Here is a 23,083-nt window from a genome sequence, read left to right on the forward strand (position 1 = left end):
AAACTTTGGCCGTATGAATCTGCATAATGTGAGTCATTCTTCTTTTTAAATTGTTTTCTCACAGTTTGTGAGTAAGTATTACAAAACTCCAAGTTATTTTCAAAGGTTATAATTACAGGGATTAAGTCTTTGTAATCACCAAATTACAGCTGGTATGTGGGGTATTGTGCACATTACTATTTTTATCACTCTAGGTGAGTGCGTATCACTCTATGTGAGTGAGTATTACTCTGTGTGAGTTAGCCGTCACTATTTGGGGCAACGGGACCCAATAGTGGTATGACCACAGTCACAGATCCGGTCGAGTGACAAATACCTATTCTTGATAATTGGTTGATAAAAACATTGTAATCGCTCTTAATACTGTAAATTATAACAAATATGTTTTTGTGCAAACTGAATGAACTCACTCAGTATTTCCCCGCTGACAAAACCTTTTTAAAACGCGTTTCAGGTAATTACAGTAGATTGGAGTAAGGATTAGATCCAGCACTGAAGGACTTCAAGAAGTGGCTTATTTCATTAATTAAATCAAATTAAGAAATATCGTTTTTATATTAAAAGCTACATTTGTAAAATATGGGTTTATCCCATCTATTTAATAAATAAAATCCGGTGTTTCTAAACTCTGATATTTTTCCTAACTCACGGTCCTGATGAAATTTCCGCTGCAATGTTTTTCAAAAAAATAACCACCGGTACCACGGGACTGCTCACGGCACCCGATTCCGTCCAGGGTAGGTCGGGGGTCGTGACAAAAGGACAAACCAGACAACCAACACGGGGCCGTGCTAAGGCAACAAAGGGCATGGTTAACTCTATAATTCGCAGAATCTGAGATAGTACATCAAGTACATTGGCCACGGGCCATGCCGTTGACACACGGGGCCGTGTTAGTACAAGACCTGACACTTCAGTTAATGAGGAAGAGAGAGAGAGAGATGGCAACGGGGTCGTGCCACGCAGGCACGGGCCGTGGTGAACGTCTATCTTCAGCTATAAATAGGGGTGCTTAGTTCCATTCCAATCCATCCTTTGGCAAACCACTTCTCTCTCACTTGCCACCACTCCACCACCACTACAACACCATCATCCACCACCATCATCCATCTTCCATCATTTAGAGTGTGTAGTAGTCTCGGGATACAAGATCGATCATAAGAGTTCTTGTCAAATAAAGGCCATGCTTGGCTAAACACTTACATCACTTGGTGAAGACAAATCTTTTATGTATCACTTTTTGATTTCCAATCTTTGGCTCCTTTTTAATTGTGTATGTATTAATAACTTTAACAACTAGTTTTTTATATTGAAGGCGAATTTATCTAACCATTCTTCATATGTCGTTGATTCACATATTCATGTCTTTACTATCTATATAAAGCGCGTTAACTACTTGGAAGGGGGTTAGAAGGGTGGTTGGGTAATTCTATGTCTCGTTCAGTGTTGTAACAACCCGACTTTTAAAGTCAAAGTACAAGTCAAAGTCAAAGTCAAAGGAAGAATAGATTGCTATTCAGATCTGTCATTTCTTACCTAATTATTACTTGTACTCTTTGACTCGATAATCGATACTTTAGTTAACGTTATTTTAGTTTACGATTTGTACTATGTGAAGGAACAATGCGATAAACGCAATTAAACGCTAATCTACCTAACGTTATTACATCGCTATTGCATCGCAACTCGAATCGCATTTATTGGATATTAATTCTATGTGTGTGTGTGTTACTATAGGTTTTACTTGTGCATGTTTATATATGTTTAATGGTGTTATTCGCAACGCAATCGCAACTCTATCACAACGCAAATCTAATCGCAAACGCTAAACACAAATTTATGTACTTGTATGTTGTTATGTGTTAGTTATTTATTTGTGTAACTATTGTTTAAAACTATCGCGTCGCTTACTCGCAACTCGTCTAAACGCAACGCAACGCTCAACGCACGACAAAAGTCGGAAAACCAACTCGCGAAGGCCCTCCAATCGAACGACCATTCGGTCGAATGGACATCCGACCGGATGACCATCCGATCGGATGGCCATCCGATCGAACGACCGTCCACCCATTAACTCTGCACCGCCTCTTCTCCTTCTCACACTATAAATACCCCACCTGTCACATCATTGTTCATTGATGTGACAGCTCCCTTCGACCCACGCACTCTCAGGCTATTTTCTCTCCATTCCTCACGATTCTTGTAAGTCTTCACTCTAAATCTCATACTTTCACAATTAGCACAAACTTTCTCATCATCTTCTCCATAAAATCACAACTTTTCACCGTGAAATCATCCGATTTGGTCTGTTCTAGGGTGACGTCACCATGGGTTCTCATGAACAACAAAGTGTGACCTCATTCCACCAAGAACGGTTCAGATCTAAAGGATTTCCATATGTTTCTACACTGATTTCAACTAAATCTAAATGTATTTCAACTGTTTCAAACTTTTCTTCAACATCTTTTACTTTTTACTCAAAACCGTTAGAATCGGGACTCGTTCGGGTTCTCTACTCATTCTCTAGTGGGCGAACCGATCTGAGAAATGGATTTCTACCGAAGAGACGACCGATCCACTAGTTGAATATGAAACTCCGTCAAGAACAGTTGATTCTGATCAAACGGGGTGATTCCCGTCCGATCGAACGGGTTGAACTTGATGCGATTTTCATTATTTAACACGTTGTCACACCGTCTCGGTCAAACCGCAAGCTTTTCAATTTAACAGATTTCACAAAGTTTCAAATGGAAGGTTTTCCAATCGAATAGCCGCCCGATCGGACGACCATCCGATCGAACGACTATTCGATCATGTGACTTGATTTTACGAGTTAAACACTTAAGCTTTTACAAATTTTCAAAGATCATCTGTTTCAATCGAACAACCATCCGATCGAACGGCCATCCGTCCGGATGACCATCCGATCGAATGACTTTGTTTATACTACAACGAAAACTTCAAAAGTTCAACATTTCACAAACATATTCCCTCAGTCGAATGACCATCCGACCGAACGGTCATCCGTCCGGATGACCAACCGTCCGGATGACCATCCGTCCGGATGGCCATCCGATCGAACCTCCATCCGATCCAACGCACTGTTTTACGCACTGTTCAATGCTTATACTGTCATACTGTGATCAGGCTAACTCTAAGCGCTCCCTTCAATCCAATACAGATCGTGTTTAGTAACTACCATCATCTGTGAGTATACTCGATCTCTTTTTGCTTAACGCACTTTTGGGTGTTACATACGTTACTTATGTCAAATCACATTAACACACAACGCAAACACTTTTATACGCTAACCGCTCTGCATGTTATACTTGTTATTTGATGAATGCCTGTATGTTATGTTTACACAGTGATCGTTGCCTGACACCTTAGCAACGATAGTACTATAGTTTGGACTCAACACCTGTCGTGGAAGAGGGTTGTTAAGGGTATTTCTTCACATGTCACAGTGGTGATATGTGTTGCGCATTCTACAACTCGCAGTCATGTCTGTGCATATTTCATTGTCGATAGCTTAAACGCTTCACATTTCTACGTGTTACATGCTGGTTATGCGTAAACCGCTTTTCGCTACTATATGCTATTAAACTTATATGCTCACCTTTACACTATGTGTATTGACCTATTTTAACGTATGTGACATGTGTTTAGGATGCTTGCTTGCTGTGATGAATCAAGTTTAGGTGGTCTAGAAACCCACAAATAATTTTATCAGTTGTCGGAACAATATTTGTCCTTGAGAACAATATCTATAATAACTATGTGTGCTTTATATGTTATGGTATGGGACATGACGTTAAATACATTGTAACCAATAGTGTTATGGATTCTCTTGGACAATCTGTTTCGCTCAGTGCTTCACCCCGATGTTTCTGCCATCGGTTGGGGTGTGACAAGTGTATAGATCCTGCGAGAACCTGATTTAAGATTAGTACTACTCCATGGATTGGCTAGGAATGACTGGCCTAACTGAGAGTAGGAAACCGCTTGAATCCCTTATATATAAACTGCTATTAAACTTTAAACCAACTCCGTGAGGACTGTATCCCTGCTGACTCAGACCAAAGGGTTGAGGGTAACGCTGCCTGGAAGGGGGCCTACCACTTTTCGCATTAATAACTTACTTAATTATTTTTCAATAATCCGACCTTGCGGGACTGTATCTGTAAGACCCTAATACGTATTTGACTAAAAGTCGCAGCGGAAGTTCAAGCCATAAACTTTCTTTCATTATAAACACCTTAACTTAATTAAAAATTAACTTTAACATAACTCTTTCACATAAATCCATCAATCGACTTATTTACTAAGTAAAAACATAGCTTATGTTTACTACATTATATACATCAACGTTCCCGTACAATCTCACTAGTGACTCGATCCTCGATCTCTATTCCTTGATGATCCTCATGACTCGTGATTCGTACAACCTGCACTCACCACATACATTCATCACATTAGTATACAATACATAAACAAGACTCTATACATGTACACTTTCCATTCAGCTTTCTCTCTAACTTTAAGCATATCATTAGCGTATCCATTCCCTTGTGAGTCTTCAATAATGTGCCTGCATAAATCTTCGTTTTCCAGGTACATAATTAATATCATTAACACTTAACGTATCCAAAATCATACTTCATATACTCGTGCATACATCCACATCTCAATACATACATGCCTACACCCATACGTATCTTCATATATTCATAAATACACTTCTACATATGTACCTACATTTATACGTCTCTACCTTCATGCCTACGATCACACGTACTCGCATACATACACAAATACACATTTGCATACATACATACATTTCTACGCCTTCACATATATACATACTATCATACGTATCTTCATATATACATAAATACGCTTCTACATACGTAAAGGAAATTCTTAACTTAGAATCCCACATTTAGGTACCATATTACTACATATTCTTTAGGATCCCCCATTTAGGTACCATATTACTACATATCCTTTAGGATCCCACATTTAGGTACCATATTACTACATATCCTTTAGGATCCCACATTTAGGTACCATATTACTACATATCCTTTAGGATCCCACATTTAGGTACCATATTACTACATATTCTTTAGGATCCCACATTTAGGTACCATATTACTACATATCCTTTAGGATCCCACATTTAGGTACCATATTACTACATATCCTTTAGGATCCCACATTTAGGTACCATATTACTACATATTCTTTAGGATCCCACATTTAGGTACCATATTACTACATATCCTTTAGGATCCCACATTTAGGTACCATATTACTACATATTCTTTAGGATCCCACATTTAGGTACCATATTACTACATATTCTTTAGGATCCCACATTTAGGTACCATATTACTACATATCCTTTAGGATCCCACATTTAGGTACCCTACCCGTCGGCGACGCCCTCTAGTTTTTGCAGTTTTCTGCAGGTTCGTTTCGTCGTCCGTACGCACTAAAACACACGTAACTTTTGAACCGTTTACCCGTTTGACCTCCCGTTACTTCCTACATGCTTGTAAATTCACCTTCTATCATATGAACTTAAAATCCCATATCCGGATTAAGGAAATTCTTAACTTACACGCTATCGCCTTATTATTAATTTATGATTTATTCGACCCGTTCATGCCTTCATCCACAAAACTTGTTTGTTTGACCAAGACTTCTTATGAACCTAATAATGTCCACATTGTATATCATACAAGATTAAGTTATCGGATGCCTTGCATCCTCTTGACCCATTTTCGCTCAAGAGCTTATTTTGACCCGTTAAGGGTATTTGCGCATTTTAAGGTCTTTAGCTTACGACAACCATACTTCTCGCTTTCTTGCTTTTTCAAAACATTCATTTAATCAAATAGCTTGTTTGTAATCAACTTTTAAGACCATTTGCTCGTTTTACCCATCAAGGGCGTTTTTGTCAACTTCGCTCTATCCTTAACAACAAAGGACTCCCATGCATAAGTAACCAATCCTACTACTTAGCTACAGTTCTTAATCACATATACCTCGCTCGGAGATCCGTTTAATACTTCATCGGTCTCATACAATTCTTTCCTACTTGACCTCGATCATCATACTTAATTAAATTGCACATAACTTTCCATAAACAACTAAGAAGTGATTACAAAGAAATCACTTACCTCGTGCGTCCACGTTCATACTCGTTTCCTCGCCACTTTTGACCCGTTAGCCTTCCGTGCTTGATTCCGTCTCGACATGATTCCTATACTTCCATGTCATCGAAATCACATTCTTATTAGCATACATAATTGTACATGTTAACGATCATATCGATCGCATAATTCCTATTTGACTTTCATTAGTTACTTCTAGCAAGCATAATACATGTGACCAAATTCATATCATTTCAAACTCATGTAAACCATCATGTCATCGCATTAAACACACATTCGTCAAACGCGCTCCATATAACTTACCTTAATCTTACAATTAGGACAACCCGCCTAACCATCCTTCTTATACACGGTTGACTTTTAGAAGTCAACGGTTCATTTAGTTTAACTTTCGACTTATCATTATATACCCGCAACATCATAATCGACTATACGGACGACAATACATACATTTTATCATACGATTGGGGTGCGTACCATCTTTTAAGCATAACGTACAACTAATTCATGCACAATCTTCTAAATTCATACATAGTTCATCAAATCCTTCTACTAATCAACATGTGGTATTTAAAATTAAACATCATACATATGATCTTCACATTTTGTCCACTTCATCTAACAACAATTCACCATTTCTTATCCAATTTCTTTAAACACTCACACACATGTATGATTCCAAGCATTGTTAACATAAGTAAATCATCAATTTACATTACATCATCTAAAACCCACTTCATAACTACTTATTAATCACTTACAAGTGATCTAATCTTAATTTCTTCATAATTTCATCATGCTTTTGATATGTGTACTACCTTGTAAGCATAGTGTACAACTAGTTCATGCATATCCTTCTAATCTCATACATAATTCATCAATTTCTTCCTTCTAATCAACATGAATCATACATGCATAAACATCAAACATACTAGTATCACATTTCTTTCAATTCCCCTCATAAGAATCCATCTTACAAATCAAAATACATCAATTTTAAGCATGAATTTAGACATAGATGATTTATCCATGTCATCCTCTTCACCATAACAAACGGGTTTCACCCTTAAACATCAAATTAACCTAAACCATGCATAATCCATGTTCTATATGATGATTATAACACATACCAATGCTCAATTTCACTTGAACTCACGGATTAGAACATAACCCATTTTACACATGATCACCAATCTTAGATTTTCGACATACCTTATGATCCCCTCGTGTTGGAGATCATTAATCCATGCTCGGTTATGGATTTGAGCTTCATCTTGCCTTCCGATTTGAGCATAAAGATGGAACTAGGGTTTGAGGCTCCATGGGAGCCTCCTGCTCTCTCTCTCGAACACACGTATGTGTGTGTTTGTGTGTGTTAGATATTTTATAACTTAACTTTCATTTGTTCCATTTTAGCCCCTTGGTTTACTTTTAAAACATAACTGACATTACCTTTATCATTTAAGACTTTTGACCATACCCTTAACTAGGTTAAATAGCCTAGTTATTTATTTCCTGACGTGTCACATAATAACATACAACAAACATTAACATTCAGATTTTGGGTCGTTACAAGTCTACCACCCTTAAACAAGGTTTCGTCCTCGAAACCTTTCTCACTTTCATCGAACACACATTATCTTTTCTTCCAGTCCATCCATACGACCACTAGCCCATACTTGCCTGATCATTCTTTCCTATTTCATTTGCATTTTCATTTACTTGACCTGTCAATAACTGGTCATTACACATACTCTTCCATCCTTTAATATGATCCATTCTTAATGGATCTAATTACTCCATCTCACCTCTAAAAATTTACATTCTCTACATACACTGTATAACATTCAACTTTTGTTTTGTTACCACCACAAAACTTACTATTTCATAGTCACACCTACGTGCTTAACTCTAACGTTAATCTTACTCTACGTTTTCGACAGTTACGTATACCTTGCATACCTTTATATTATCTTTAAATCATTTCGTTCATTTTACATTACTATTACTTTCTCTTCATGCATTACTTAGTTCACGTATATAAATAGTTCATATCTCTCCAATCATGAGTTAAACATTTCACTAACCTCTTTTTCATTTCCTAAACCACGATCTGCAACCCAGATCGATCATCTTCTCCTCGAGTACTAACCGTTTAGGCCAACTTTCATTCCTTCGTGTAATGAGCTTCCGCTCGTGCACGTCCTTTCACCAATACGATTGGTTTCATCACATCACTAATCCAACATTATCACCAACAACATCAGCGGTTAGCATATATCATTCAATCATTCATTACACTAGGTGATTACCCATCTATAACTCTTCTACAATTTTCCTACGTACATGCTATAACACATTCCATACTTCATTCCTTACATACAATTCTTTTACTCTAGTTACTTATTTCGTCACCCTTGCGGTTTGACCCTTCAAGTCCCACTGACATCTCTTACTTATCATAGATGCATCGAGATACACGTTCGTGCTTCTTTCCATTCATACTTACTTGAAAAGACATTCATTACATTATTCTGGTAATCGTGACCAAGCTTACCCTTCTTATTCATACTTAACTTATTGTCCGGGTGGTAGCTCGCCTTACATTATGACTCCCACGAGTCGATTACTAACACATCTAACTCATCCCGGTTTCAAAACTTCTTTCTTTCATTTTAAAATTAAAAATTTGGGTTTGCATGCCAATCCTAATCATTCTTTCATCCAGTTACTTTGCACTTACTCACATGATTCGTTTGACACAACCACGGTCAAACTATTGACACATCGCGATGTGGGCTATTTTCATCATTTCTATATTTTAACTCGTCCTTCGGACGCAATCATAGCATCCATACCTTTCATTATTTCTATGTTTTGAATCCGTCTAGCGGTTTCGAACATTCTCTTCATGCATTTCATACCTTGAATCCGTCTCACGGATTCAAACATATCATTCATGCCTTTCATCCTTGAATCCGTCTCACGGATTCAAACATTGCATTCATAACTTTCATTCCTTGAATCCATCTCCCGGATTCAGACATATTATTCATATCTTTCCTTCCTTGAATCCGTCTCATGGATTCAAATCATTTCATTCATACATTGCATTCCTTGAATCCATCTCGTGGATTCAAACATTTCATTCATACATTGCATTCATATCTTGTTGATCCGTACCTTCTTACGGATTCAACATTCTTCATTTTTTTTATCACTCATACTTTTCATTCCTACATAGTACTCTCAACTTCCCGAGAGTCTTAATTCCCATTTCCCCCACACGCCCGCCTGCTACCCAACTCTACCGGACATACCTGTAACAATTATCATAATCTCACGAACGTCATACGTTTCTCGTGTACTGGCCAGGTACGCAATCCACATAGTAGTTTCGTGCCTTCATGTAATTGTCATCTTATGTCCGTAGACTTAGGTTTCGGCGCGTGTATCACTTTCAGTACCTCATTACATACAATCCTTGTCTTTCATTTAAAACTTTTCCTTCCTTTAATGAAGTTTACCATTGCTTACATCCTTACATTAAATTCACATACCTGGGTTCATTTGCCTACTTGTCTTATTACCTCTTTGCCTACCTTAGTATTCATTCTAGGCTGCATTCACGGATCATCCTCTTCCAACACTTATGCTTACCTTGCACATACAAAACCGTCAGTTTTGTTATACGTATACATAAATGCATACTTTCATCAACCCTTTACCTTTGGATCTTGATCGAGTCTTGGATTGTACGGATTTCTAATCTCAAGAGCACACAAGTTTGAGTTCAAGTACTTACCTTCTCGTACTTGATTCCCTCAAACCAGGGCTCTGATACCAACTTGTAAGACCCTAATACGTATTTGACTAAAAGTCGCAGCGGAAGTTCAAGCCATAAACTTTCTTTCATTATAAACACCTTAACTTAATTAAAAATTAACTTTAACATAACTCTTTCACATAAATCCATCAATCGACTTATTTACTAAGTAAAAACATAGCTTATGTTTACTACATTATATACATCAACGTTCCCGTACAATCTCACTAGTGACTCGATCCTCGATCTCTATTCCTTGATGATCCTCATGACTCGTGATTCGTACAACCTGCACTCACCACATACATTCATCACATTAGTATACAATACATAAACAAGACTCTATACATGTACACTTTCCATTCAGCTTTCTCTCTAACTTTAAGCATATCATTAGCGTATCCATTCCCTTGTGAGTCTTCAATAATGTGCCTGCATAAATCTTCGTTTTCCAGGTACATAATTAATATCATTAACACTTAACGTATCCAAAATCATACTTCATATACTCGTGCATACATCCACATCTCAATACATACATGCCTACACCCATACGTATCTTCATATATTCATAAATACACTTCTACATATGTACCTACATTTATACGTCTCTACCTTCATGCCTACGATCACACGTACTCGCATACATACACAAATACACATTTGCATACATACATACATTTCTACGCCTTCACATATATACATACTATCATACGTATCTTCATATATACATAAATACGCTTCTACATACGTAAAGGAAATTCTTAACTTAGAATCCCACATTTAGGTACCATATTACTACATATTCTTTAGGATCCCCCATTTAGGTACCATATTACTACATATCCTTTAGGATCCCACATTTAGGTACCATATTACTACATATCCTTTAGGATCCCACATTTAGGTACCATATTACTACATATCCTTTAGGATCCCACATTTAGGTACCATATTACTACATATTCTTTAGGATCCCACATTTAGGTACCATATTACTACATATCCTTTAGGATCCCACATTTAGGTACCATATTACTACATATCCTTTAGGATCCCACATTTAGGTACCATATTACTACATATTCTTTAGGATCCCACATTTAGGTACCATATTACTACATATCCTTTAGGATCCCACATTTAGGTACCATATTACTACATATTCTTTAGGATCCCACATTTAGGTACCATATTACTACATATTCTTTAGGATCCCACATTTAGGTACCATATTACTACATATCCTTTAGGATCCCACATTTAGGTACCCTACCCGTCGGCGACGCCCTCTAGTTTTTGCAGTTTTCTGCAGGTTCGTTTCGTCGTCCGTACGCACTAAAACACACGTAACTTTTGAACCGTTTACCCGTTTGACCTCCCGTTACTTCCTACATGCTTGTAAATTCACCTTCTATCATATGAACTTAAAATCCCATATCCGGATTAAGGAAATTCTTAACTTACACGCTATCGCCTTATTATTAATTTATGATTTATTCGACCCGTTCATGCCTTCATCCACAAAACTTGTTTGTTTGACCAAGACTTCTTATGAACCTAATAATGTCCACATTGTATATCATACAAGATTAAGTTATCGGATGCCTTGCATCCTCTTGACCCATTTTCGCTCAAGAGCTTATTTTGACCCGTTAAGGGTATTTGCGCATTTTAAGGTCTTTAGCTTACGACAACCATACTTCTCGCTTTCTTGCTTTTTCAAAACATTCATTTAATCAAATAGCTTGTTTGTAATCAACTTTTAAGACCATTTGCTCGTTTTACCCATCAAGGGCGTTTTTGTCAACTTCGCTCTATCCTTAACAACAAAGGACTCCCATGCATAAGTAACCAATCCTACTACTTAGCTACAGTTCTTAATCACATATACCTCGCTCGGAGATCCGTTTAATACTTCATCGGTCTCATACAATTCTTTCCTACTTGACCTCGATCATCATACTTAATTAAATTGCACATAACTTTCCATAAACAACTAAGAAGTGATTACAAAGAAATCACTTACCTCGTGCGTCCACGTTCATACTCGTTTCCTCGCCACTTTTGACCCGTTAGCCTTCCGTGCTTGATTCCGTCTCGACATGATTCCTATACTTCCATGTCATCGAAATCACATTCTTATTAGCATACATAATTGTACATGTTAACGATCATATCGATCGCATAATTCCTATTTGACTTTCATTAGTTACTTCTAGCAAGCATAATACATGTGACCAAATTCATATCATTTCAAACTCATGTAAACCATCATGTCATCGCATTAAACACACATTCGTCAAACGCGCTCCATATAACTTACCTTAATCTTACAATTAGGACAACCCGCCTAACCATCCTTCTTATACACGGTTGACTTTTAGAAGTCAACGGTTCATTTAGTTTAACTTTCGACTTATCATTATATACCCGCAACATCATAATCGACTATACGGACGACAATACATACATTTTATCATACGATTGGGGTGCGTACCTTCTTTTAAGCATAACGTACAACTAATTCATGCACAATCTTCTAAATTCATACATAGTTCATCAAATCCTTCTACTAATCAACATGTGGTATTTAAAATTAAACATCATACATATGATCTTCACATTTTGTCCACTTCATCTAACAACAATTCACCATTTCTTATCCAATTTCTTTAAACACTCACACACATGTATGATTCCAAGCATTGTTAACATAAGTAAATCATCAATTTACATTACATCATCTAAAACCCACTTCATAACTACTTATTAATCACTTACAAGTGATCTAATCTTAATTTCTTCATAATTTCATCATGCTTTTGATATGTGTACTACCTTGTAAGCATAGTGTACAACTAGTTCATGCATATCCTTCTAATCTCATACATAATTCATCAATTTCTTCCTTCTAATCAACATGAATCATACATGCATAAACATCAAACATACTAGTATCACATTTCTTTCAATTCCCCTCATAAGAATCCATCTTACAAATCAAAATACATCAATTTTAAGCATGAATTTAGACATAGATGATTTATCCATGTCATCCTCTTCACCATAACAAACGGGTTTCACCCTTAAACATCAAATTAACCTAAACCATGCATAATCCATGTTCTATATGATGATTATAACACATACCAATGCTCAATTTCACTTGAACTCACGGATTAGAACATAACCCATTTTACACATGATCACCAATCTTAGATTTTCGACATACCTTATGATCCCCTCGTGTTGGAGATCATTAATCCATGCTCGGTTATGGATTTGAGCTTCATCTTGCCTTCCGATTTGAGCATAAAGATGGAACTAGGGTTTGAGGCTCCATGGGAGCCTCCTGCTCTCTCTCTCGAACACACGTATGTGTGTGTTTGTGTGTGTTAGATATTTTATAACTTAACTTTCATTTGTTCCATTTTAGCCCCTTGGTTTACTTTTAAAACATAACTGACATTACCTTTATCATTTAAGACTTTTGACCATACCCTTAACTAGGTTAAATAGCCTAGTTATTTATTTCCTGACGTGTCACATAATAACATACAACAAACATTAACATTCAGATTTTGGGTCGTTACAGTATCCCTGTTGACTCAGACCAATAGGTTGAGGGTAACGCTGCCTCGAAGGGGGCCTACTACTATAACTTAAAGATAATCTCTTAAAATGGCCAAAGTACGGAAATCATTAAAAGGATAGATAAAAGAGGAGTTGGAACCAAGTGATTCTTTCTTGTCTATTTGTTTTTCCTTATATTTTATTTTTATTTTTAGTTTATCTTTTTATAGCTTTAAAATATTTTCATCAAAATTTGGTTAGATTAGACGTTAACGATAAGCCGGCATTAAAAGCTCTTGTGTCCTTGGATGACCTCGGTATCTTACCATCACTATACTACGTCCGCGATGAGTGCACTTGCCCTAACGTGTGTGTAGAGTGATAGTATTATATCATGTTTTATAAATTTTAAACATGAATTTGTGAGTAAAAAGAGCTAAAATATGTCTAAAATATATATACACACCGCACCATGTCATCAGCACATGTCAATTAATGTTCGCACATGCACTTATGGTCCGAATTTAATGCTTTTCAAAGAAATCAGAACTTATACATAGGGGTGTGAATTTCTAACACGACCCGAAAAACCGACACGAACCTAACACGAAATTCGCGGGTTTAGGTTTAGTCTAAACGGGTTCGGGTCAGTTTCAGGTTGAACCCGCGAACCCGGTTAGGTTAACGGGTCGGGTTCGGGTCAACCTGGTCGGGTTGGCGGGTTGACCTGTTTAACACATTTATACTATATTATAATTTTTTACATTATATTTTATGTCATAAATTAAATGGGGTGTGTATTTTATACCATGATTATAACTTAAAAAGAGAAATTAACATAGATTTTATAATTTAAATATTATATTATTATATACATTTGTGTTTTTTATGTAAATTTTAATTTTAATTTTAATATATTAATTTTAGAAAAAATAAAAAAAATCGGGTTGAACGGGTCGTGTTCGGGTCAACCCACTAAATTTCGGATCGTTTTCGGGTTCATATGTATGATACGATTTTCGAGTTCAGGTTCGTGTAAAATTTTTGAATTCAGGTCGGGTTGAACCCGCCAACCTGCAAACACAACCCGTTTACCACCCCTACTTATACATGATATATAATATACTCCCTCACATGTCCATGCTTATTGAAGTCCACATGCATCTTAATTTATTGATGTTATTTGATCACACTTTTTTCTACACAATCAAAATCACATGCACATATATTATGTTATAATATTCAATAACATGTAATGCTTTGTGTCATGCATGTGAATCTTGAACAATTACCTATATATTACCTATATATTAAAAATACAAATGAATGAATAGTAACATGTTAGTGATGAGTAAATGGTATTGGGTACAATTATTAGTACCCGTATCAAATTTATCAAACCGGGTGTATTTTTGGTACCGTTTGGCACCGGTTTTTATCCTCAAATACCGGTGTCATACCAGTACCAAACCGTACGTAACCGGCATATTCGGTACCTGTACCCACTTTTGGGGATTTCGGTAATGGTATTTTCAGTACCGGTTGGTACCGAGCTCATCAAATCCTATAGCAACGTAGCAATACAAGTAATTGCACCGTTTAGATTACTTTTCATACACATAGTAGATAAAATGTATTTCATTTGAATGAGGTTTTATATACACAACAACTTATTTTGCTTTCTTTGTTGTCTTTTTCTGTAATGAATGAATTGTAACATGTAAAATTAACTTGGATATTTAGATTATTGATGAGCAAATCGTATCAAATCCTTTAATCAAACCGGTATCGTATTGGTACCAAGTTTACTATACCAAATCATTTTCGGTACCAATTTGGTACCCATCTTTTGGCGTTTTCAGAATCGTTACTTTCGGTTTGACACCGGTCTAGCACCATACATGTATTTATTGATTTTTACCTTCAAATACCATACCGTATTGTACTGAGTATTTTCGGTGTCGGTACCTAATTTCGAGATTTTCTGGATTGGTACTTTCGGTGCCGTTACCGGTACCGAGCTCCTCCATATTTTAACGTGTTAGCACCGTAGTAATAACTGAACTGAAAACAACCGAATTTCCAACGTGTAGGACGTGTGGGGTCCTATTATTATATATTAGGTTATTTAAAATCGCTTATTTTCAGATGGAGTGACTATCCTTACCACGTCAATTTTATTTATGTTTTGATATTCGGTATCTGCTTGCCGTTGCTGACACGCGTTTTACAGTCATTAGGTCCCGCCGCAACACTATATGTGGGCCGATGTTCTTATAATAAAATGGATTATTTAATTAATTAGACCTTTTTCTATATCTGCATCGAACTTATTATGTGAAAATACATCTGAATTAACGAGACCTCAACTAGGAAACCTAACTGTGTGTTACTAGGTATACTGTTAAATTCGTTAATTACAATAGACAAACATCTGTTGTTTGGACAACTAGGGTATTCTATAACCCTACGTGCACATGCTCATATTTATTTTACGCTAGGTTGCGTGTAACGGACTTAACGCTCATTTAACCCGTAAGGATACGTTAATCATACCGAGCAAACTAAGGTGAGTTCACTACTCTTTCACAAGCATGCATCCCGGTGGGGACAAACAAACTAATATTCCAGGGAGAAATACTTTTATTACTTTTGTTTAATTTCGATGTTAGTTAATAAACTCAACTCTATCACGAAAGTCCCTACTTAATACCGAACTTGTTTCCGGGGAGGCAACAGGGTATTAGTTGATAGCGCTATTAGGCTTCACAACCTCACACTGTACCGGGGAGGACGGGCGTGAACTAACGACCTTAAACACATGGTACAATGTTGATTGGCATTGATGAGGGCAAACAAACATATGTCACTTCGGTATCGAGTTATCAATGGCATGTCTTAAACTAAAACACTTTACATGATTTTCGTTAAACAAAACTGTGAACTCGCCAGCTTTATGCTGATACACTTTTTCTGCATGCTTGCAGATCGTTAGATGATTTCATGAAACGGAGCTTGCAATCAGAGGAGCTGTGGATGTCATGGGTCATGACGTTGTTATCACATCAGATGTTATGCTATGATTTGCGAAAAGGTTGTTTTCAAATACTTTGAACCATTTCAAATGCTTTTGCTGAACGTATATTGTTTTAATTCAGATGTTTTGAATTACACTTTTCACGTTGAATGAGATTTCGAATTTATTAAATTTCGAGTAACAATTATCCATGCACATGTGCATATGTATCATTTCTTTGACAAATTTCATAATACATTACTAATATTAGACAATTGCACTTTCATTTACACTACCATTTATAATACACTATTTTTTACATCATCAATATTAGAAATGCACAAGTGCATCTATATGTATGAACTTGTTATAACATTAACAACACTAGAAATACACATGTGCATCCATATGTATGAACATGTTATGACGTTTTTGGTACACCACTTTGAATACACATTCCCTTTCATCTATCATACCATCCATAATACACTACCATTACCTCCTACGATCCGTAATACAATACCATTCATTACCTTCTACCATCCATAATACAATACTATTACCAATATTTCACTTTATTACATGTACATCCACATCCTTTATACCATCCAAACAATATATATATATATATATATATATATATATATATATATATATATATATATAGGGGGCTGCTAGAATGAGAACCACCCCGAGTTGTAAGAACCGCGAGAACTACACCCCACGGAGCGCCGTTCGCCGCGATTTTTTTTTACAAGTAGATGTGTGCATTATAAACACGGCCGTAAAAAATCACGGCGAACGGCGCTCCGTGGGGTGTACTTTTTTACACCTCAAGTTTGGTGTTTTTTAATTTTTTTTCTTTTTTCTTTTTTTTTCACCAAACTTGAGGTGTAAAAAAGTACACCCCACGGAGCGCCGTTCGCCGTGATTTTTTACGGCCGTGTTTATAATGCACACATCTACTTGTAAAAAAAAATCGCGGCGAACGGCGCTCCGTGGGGTGTAGTTCTCGCGGTTCTTACAACTCGAGGTGGTTCTCATTCTAGCGGCTCCCTATATATATATATATATATATATATATATATATATATATATATATATATATATATAGGGTTGAGTTCATTTCAGAACTCTAAATAACTACAGAACTTTCTGAACTCCTAATAAACAATCATTTTAGGATCTTTGTATCATCTATTATATGTATGTTTAATTGCCAAAATTATATATATATATATATATATATATATATATATATATAGGGAGCCGCTAGAATGAGAACCACCTCGAGTTGTAAGAACCGCGAGAACTACACCCCACGGAGCGCCGTTCGCCATGATTTTTTTTTACAAGTAGATGTGTATATTATAAACACAGCAGTAAAAAATCATGGCGAACGGCGCTCTGTGGGGTTTAGTTTTTTACACCACAAGTTTGGTGAAAAAAAAAAGAAAAAAGAAAAAAAATTAAAAACACCAAACTTGTGGTGTAAAAAACTACACCCCACGCAGCGCCGTTCGCCATGATTTTTTACGGCTGTGTTTATAATACACACATCTACTTGTAAAAAAAAAATCATGGCGAACGGCGCTCCGTGGGGTGTAGTTCTCGCGGTTCTTACAACTCGGGGTGGTTCTCATTCTAGCAGCCCCCTATATATATAACCACCCCGAGTTGTAAGAACCGCGAGAACTACACCCCACGGAGCGCCGTTCGCCATGATTTTTTTTTTACAAGTAGATGTGTGTATTATAAACACAGCCGTAAAAAATCATGGCGAACGGCGCTCCGTGAGGTGTAGTTTTTTACACCACAAGTTTGGTGTTTTTTAATTTTTTTTCTTTTTTCTTTTTTTTTTCACCAAACTTGTGGTGTAAAAAACTACACCCCACGGAGCGCCGTTCGTCATGATTTTTTACGGCTGTGTTTATAATATACACATCTACTTGTAAAAAAAAAATCATGGCGAACGGCGCTCCGTGGGGTGTAGTTCTCGCGGTTCTTACAACTCGAGATGGTTCTTATTCTAGCGGCTCCCTATATATATATATATATATATATATATATATATATATATATGTCATAACTAATTACATATATGTAAAAAAACTTGTTTACATATGTGTAATTATAAAATTACATATAAAAAATGATAAAATTACTCTTAACATGTATGTAATCATAAAAATACACATAATAAATGATAAAATTATCTTAAACATAATATATAAATAAAAAGATTGTTTATTAGGAGTTCTGTAAATATTTATGGTTCTGAAATGATCCTGGCCCTATATATATATATAGGACCGCAAAAATGAAAACCACCTCCAGTTGTAAGAACCATGAGAACTACACCGTACGGGGCGAGTTGGACCAATTTTTTTTCATAAACGTATATGCGTGTATTATAAACACATTTGTAAAAAAAATTAAAAAAAAAATGTCGTGTGTGTAGTTTTGAGTACCACAAGTTTGTGTTTACGGGTACCGAAAATTTTAAATAAAATTTACGGTACCCGTAAAAACAAACTTGTAGTGCTCAAAACTACACTCACGACATTTTTTTTTCAATTTTTTTTACAAATGTGTTTATAATACACGCATCTACGTTTATGAAAAAAAATTTTGGTCCAACTCGCCCCGGATCAAAAAGTTCTCATGGTTCTTACAACTGGAGGTGGTTTTCATTTTAGCGGTCCCCTATATATATATATATATATATATATATATATATATATATATATATAGGTTGAAAGATAAATCGAAAACCAATGTGAGTTGAGAAAACCCTAATAAACCATATGTAACATTTTTATTTTTTTCTAAAAAAACAAAGAATGTAATATAAATGTACGCGAAGATTTTTATGAAAAAAAATGAAAAATAACGCCTTTTATTTTTTAAAAAATGTTCAAAATTTGTATGTTACATTTTTTCGGACATATATATTATGTAACATGAAATTTTTAACATTTAAAAAAATCTACTAGGTGTTCTTTTTGTTTTCTTTTATAAAAATGTCCATATATATATATATATATATATATATATATATATATTGCATTTCCTATTTAAAAAAAAATAAAAATATTATATGAGTTTTTTACAAAGATTTCTTAAGTTTACATAATTAAATTGAGTTTTCTTTATTGTCTTCCTATATATATACACACGCGTTACACGTTATCAATAAAGATCACTTTTTTTTTTTTTTTCGTGCAGACAAAATTAACATTATATAATCCATAAAAGCTATGTACTTGCCCTTAACCTACGTAAAGGAAAGTCAACTACCTTATCAAATTGCAGATTTATCACGTTTAAATTTCATTCTCGTGAGTTGGGGTGGTTTTTTTAATAGCAAATCCATTAAATAACCAAAATCCAGCGAAGAAGTGGAATACAACTCCATAATTATTCCAAGTAAATATAAAATGTTAGAGACATGTTTCGTCACCTATGAACATGAATGGAAGGCTATACTATCCACTTGCTTGATCCACCATGGTTTGCATGGATTAAACCATGATAACCATGATTCTTCTTTATATTTTTCAAGAAATCATTTTCTATTTTTTAAATAATGATAAATTAAAATAAATAAAAGACTAGTGGTTTGTGTTATAACCACACCATTAAAGTAGTGGTTTTGAATAATAGATTAAAGATGGATGATATGGTACTCACGTGGAGAATCATGTTGGTTATTAGAGTTATTACCATACCCTGTAGTCTTTGAAGTTTGCCAATGGGCATGTAGTTTGAAGGTATTAAAATAAAATACGTACATGTGGTATCTTTCATAAATGGTTAGACGGTTACTGAACAAAATAAATAAGCATTACCAAATTAGAGTTTACTTTTTTTTTTTAGTGCAGACAAAATTAAGAGGTTGTTTCGTAGTCTCTTAATGACCATTCAGATGTTATCTCTTAATGGTTTAAAACTTCTGAATGAATAAGAGGGAACCTCAAGTCTGAATGGTTAAGAGGTAACATCTGAATGGTAAATTATCGAATGTCACATTTTTCTACCTTCTCATTGGTAAAATTTTTAATGGTTCCATTAAGAGGTAGCCTCTTAATGATCATTTAGAGGCTACCAAACAGCCCCTAACATTTTGTTATAACTATATTATTATTATGGTTATTAACACTAAAAATAGATTAGCTTATTCTTCAAGTTATGTTTTTATATATATACCCCTATTGTATCTCTATGTAAAATATCTCATTCAATAAAAATATTAGGGTCTGTTTGGTATGGGGTAATGGAATGGATGAGAGAATGGAATGGACGAGGTAATGGAATGGACAACGGAATGAAATGGATCATTCCATTCCATTGTGATGTTTGGTTGCTCATATGTGAATATAATGAATCATTACCTTGTACAACTTGATAAACAAAAAAAAAAAGATGAAGTAAACACAACTGTATTAAAGTGACAAAAATATAATTGACTCAATAATAATAATAATAATAATAATAATAATAATAATAATAATAATAATAATAATAATAATAATAATAATAATATATTAATGATAAAAAATTAATAATAGATTTTTCATATATATTAATATTAGTATGAATATTAATAAATATAAATACAAATACAAATAATAATAATAATAATAATAATAATAATAATAATAATAATAATAATAATAATAATAATAATAATAATAATAACAACAACATATTTCTTTTCATTCCTTGAAGGAATAGAAAAAAAAACACCTACATACCAAGGAATAGAAATTGTTATATTTGGAAGGAGTTACACTCCCTTGGAATGCTCCATTCCATTACCATATGATAACCAAACATGTTTATTTTCATTCCATCAGAATGACACATTCCATTCCACCTTCCATTCATTCATACCAAACGCTACCTTAGGGTATGTTTGGTATGCGTAATGGAATGGACAGCGGAATGGAATCGACGAGTTAATGGAATAGATGAGGTAATGGAATTGATCATTACCATTCCATGTCTTGTTTGGTTACCATGTGAAAATAGAATGAATCATTCTTTTTGTTGCAAGAAAAGACGAAGGAATAAAATCGGATGGCAGTGGTCAGTGGTGGGCGATGATGGTGGATGGTGATAGGTGGTAGTTTTACCGGCGGCGACGGTGGGCGGCGGCGGGTGGTAATAGCGGCATAGGTGGGTGACGGCGGAGTTGGGTGGCGGTAGTGACGACGGTGGTCGCGGCAGCGAAAGTGGGTATTAGCGGCAGTGGTGGACAGCGGTGGTGGGGGTCGGTGGCGACGGTAGTGGTTGAAAACCATGGCGGAGGTGAGTGGCGGCGGTGATCGGAGGTGGCAATTATAGGTGGCGGTGGTGGACGTGGGTAGCGGCGGTGATCGGTAGTGGCAGTATAACAACCCTCCTAAAATATTTCCGACACCCCTAAAATATTTGTAAGGTCCCTATACGCCCTAAAATACACCCCGTATATGAGAAACGACCCAAATACCCTTATTTTTATTAAAATTAATTAAAAAAAAATTTTAATGGTCTCTAGCGGGGCGCGAGAGCCACCCTTGGCTACGTCGCGGGGCGCGGGCGCCTGGACACCAGGCCGCACCAGATCGTGCCACGTGTCATGTGCGTGTCGCAGCTATACCGGATGACTGATCAAACCTAGGCCCAACACACCTAGCTCGCGGGCCACGAGAAAGACAGCCGTGGCTGTCGCGGGCCGCGACCAGCTGGTCGATCAGAACTATAAATATGGGCAGTTGGCATTCATTTTCCGTCGTTCACATTCCCTTTCTCTCTCAAATTTCTGCATAGTAATTATAATACTGGGCATTATACCCCCCTAAGTAACGAAGTTCTACCTCGTTGTAAGTATCAAAACCCCCAGTTACGTATTAGATACGCTGCCCGATTGATCTAGGGTTCCGTAACGGCTGTCGTGGTTCTCCCGACGTAGTCGTTGGAATGCCGTCTCGGGGAGGGTATCATTAATGTAAATATTGGGTTATTATACTAACGCGTGTGCATTGGTGTAATTAGTAGATAATCACCCGGAAATCCTTAAGGAAAACCCTAAGACAGCAATGTGAGTATTCCTATTTTTGTGTAAACCTTTTTGTGAGTAATCCTATTTTTGTGTAAACCTTTTTTTGAGTTATCCTCCTTTTTGCAAACTATTTTCACAAAACCTCAAATAATTTATACTATATTAATCAGTGATTGAGTATTTGTATTCTACAATTATCGTCGGTATGTTGGGGTTTTGTATACAAAATTTGTTACTACATTGTGAGTAGTAACATGACCACAAGTTGGGTTGACAGTACCGTGGGTGGTAATTAAAGTAGATGGAAACAAATGTAATTGTGTGACCGCCCTCAATACTGTAAAACAGTTTTACTTGTCTTGATTAAACTGGGATTCACTCACTAGTATTTCCCACTGACAAAATGTTTTTAAACATGTTTCAGGTAACAAAATGTG

General features: G+C 35.9%; 1 protein-coding gene across 1 annotated transcript in view; it reads right to left on the minus strand.

Moving 5' to 3' along the window:
* The window catches only part of LOC110874223 ((R)-mandelonitrile lyase 2), a 68,323-nt gene extending 46,417 nt beyond the window's left edge, over positions 1-21,906 (minus strand). The window contains exon 1 of the mRNA XM_035976906.1: positions 21,739-21,906. Coding sequence (XP_035832799.1) covers positions 21,739-21,906 — 168 coding nt within the window. The remainder of the gene's footprint in view (positions 1-21,738) is intronic.
* Positions 21,907-23,083: the final 1,177 nt, after the last annotated feature.

The sequence above is a fragment of the Helianthus annuus genome, chromosome 9 (genome assembly GCF_002127325.2).
Source record: "Helianthus annuus cultivar XRQ/B chromosome 9, HanXRQr2.0-SUNRISE, whole genome shotgun sequence".
Taxonomy (NCBI): Eukaryota; Viridiplantae; Streptophyta; class Magnoliopsida; order Asterales; family Asteraceae; genus Helianthus; species Helianthus annuus.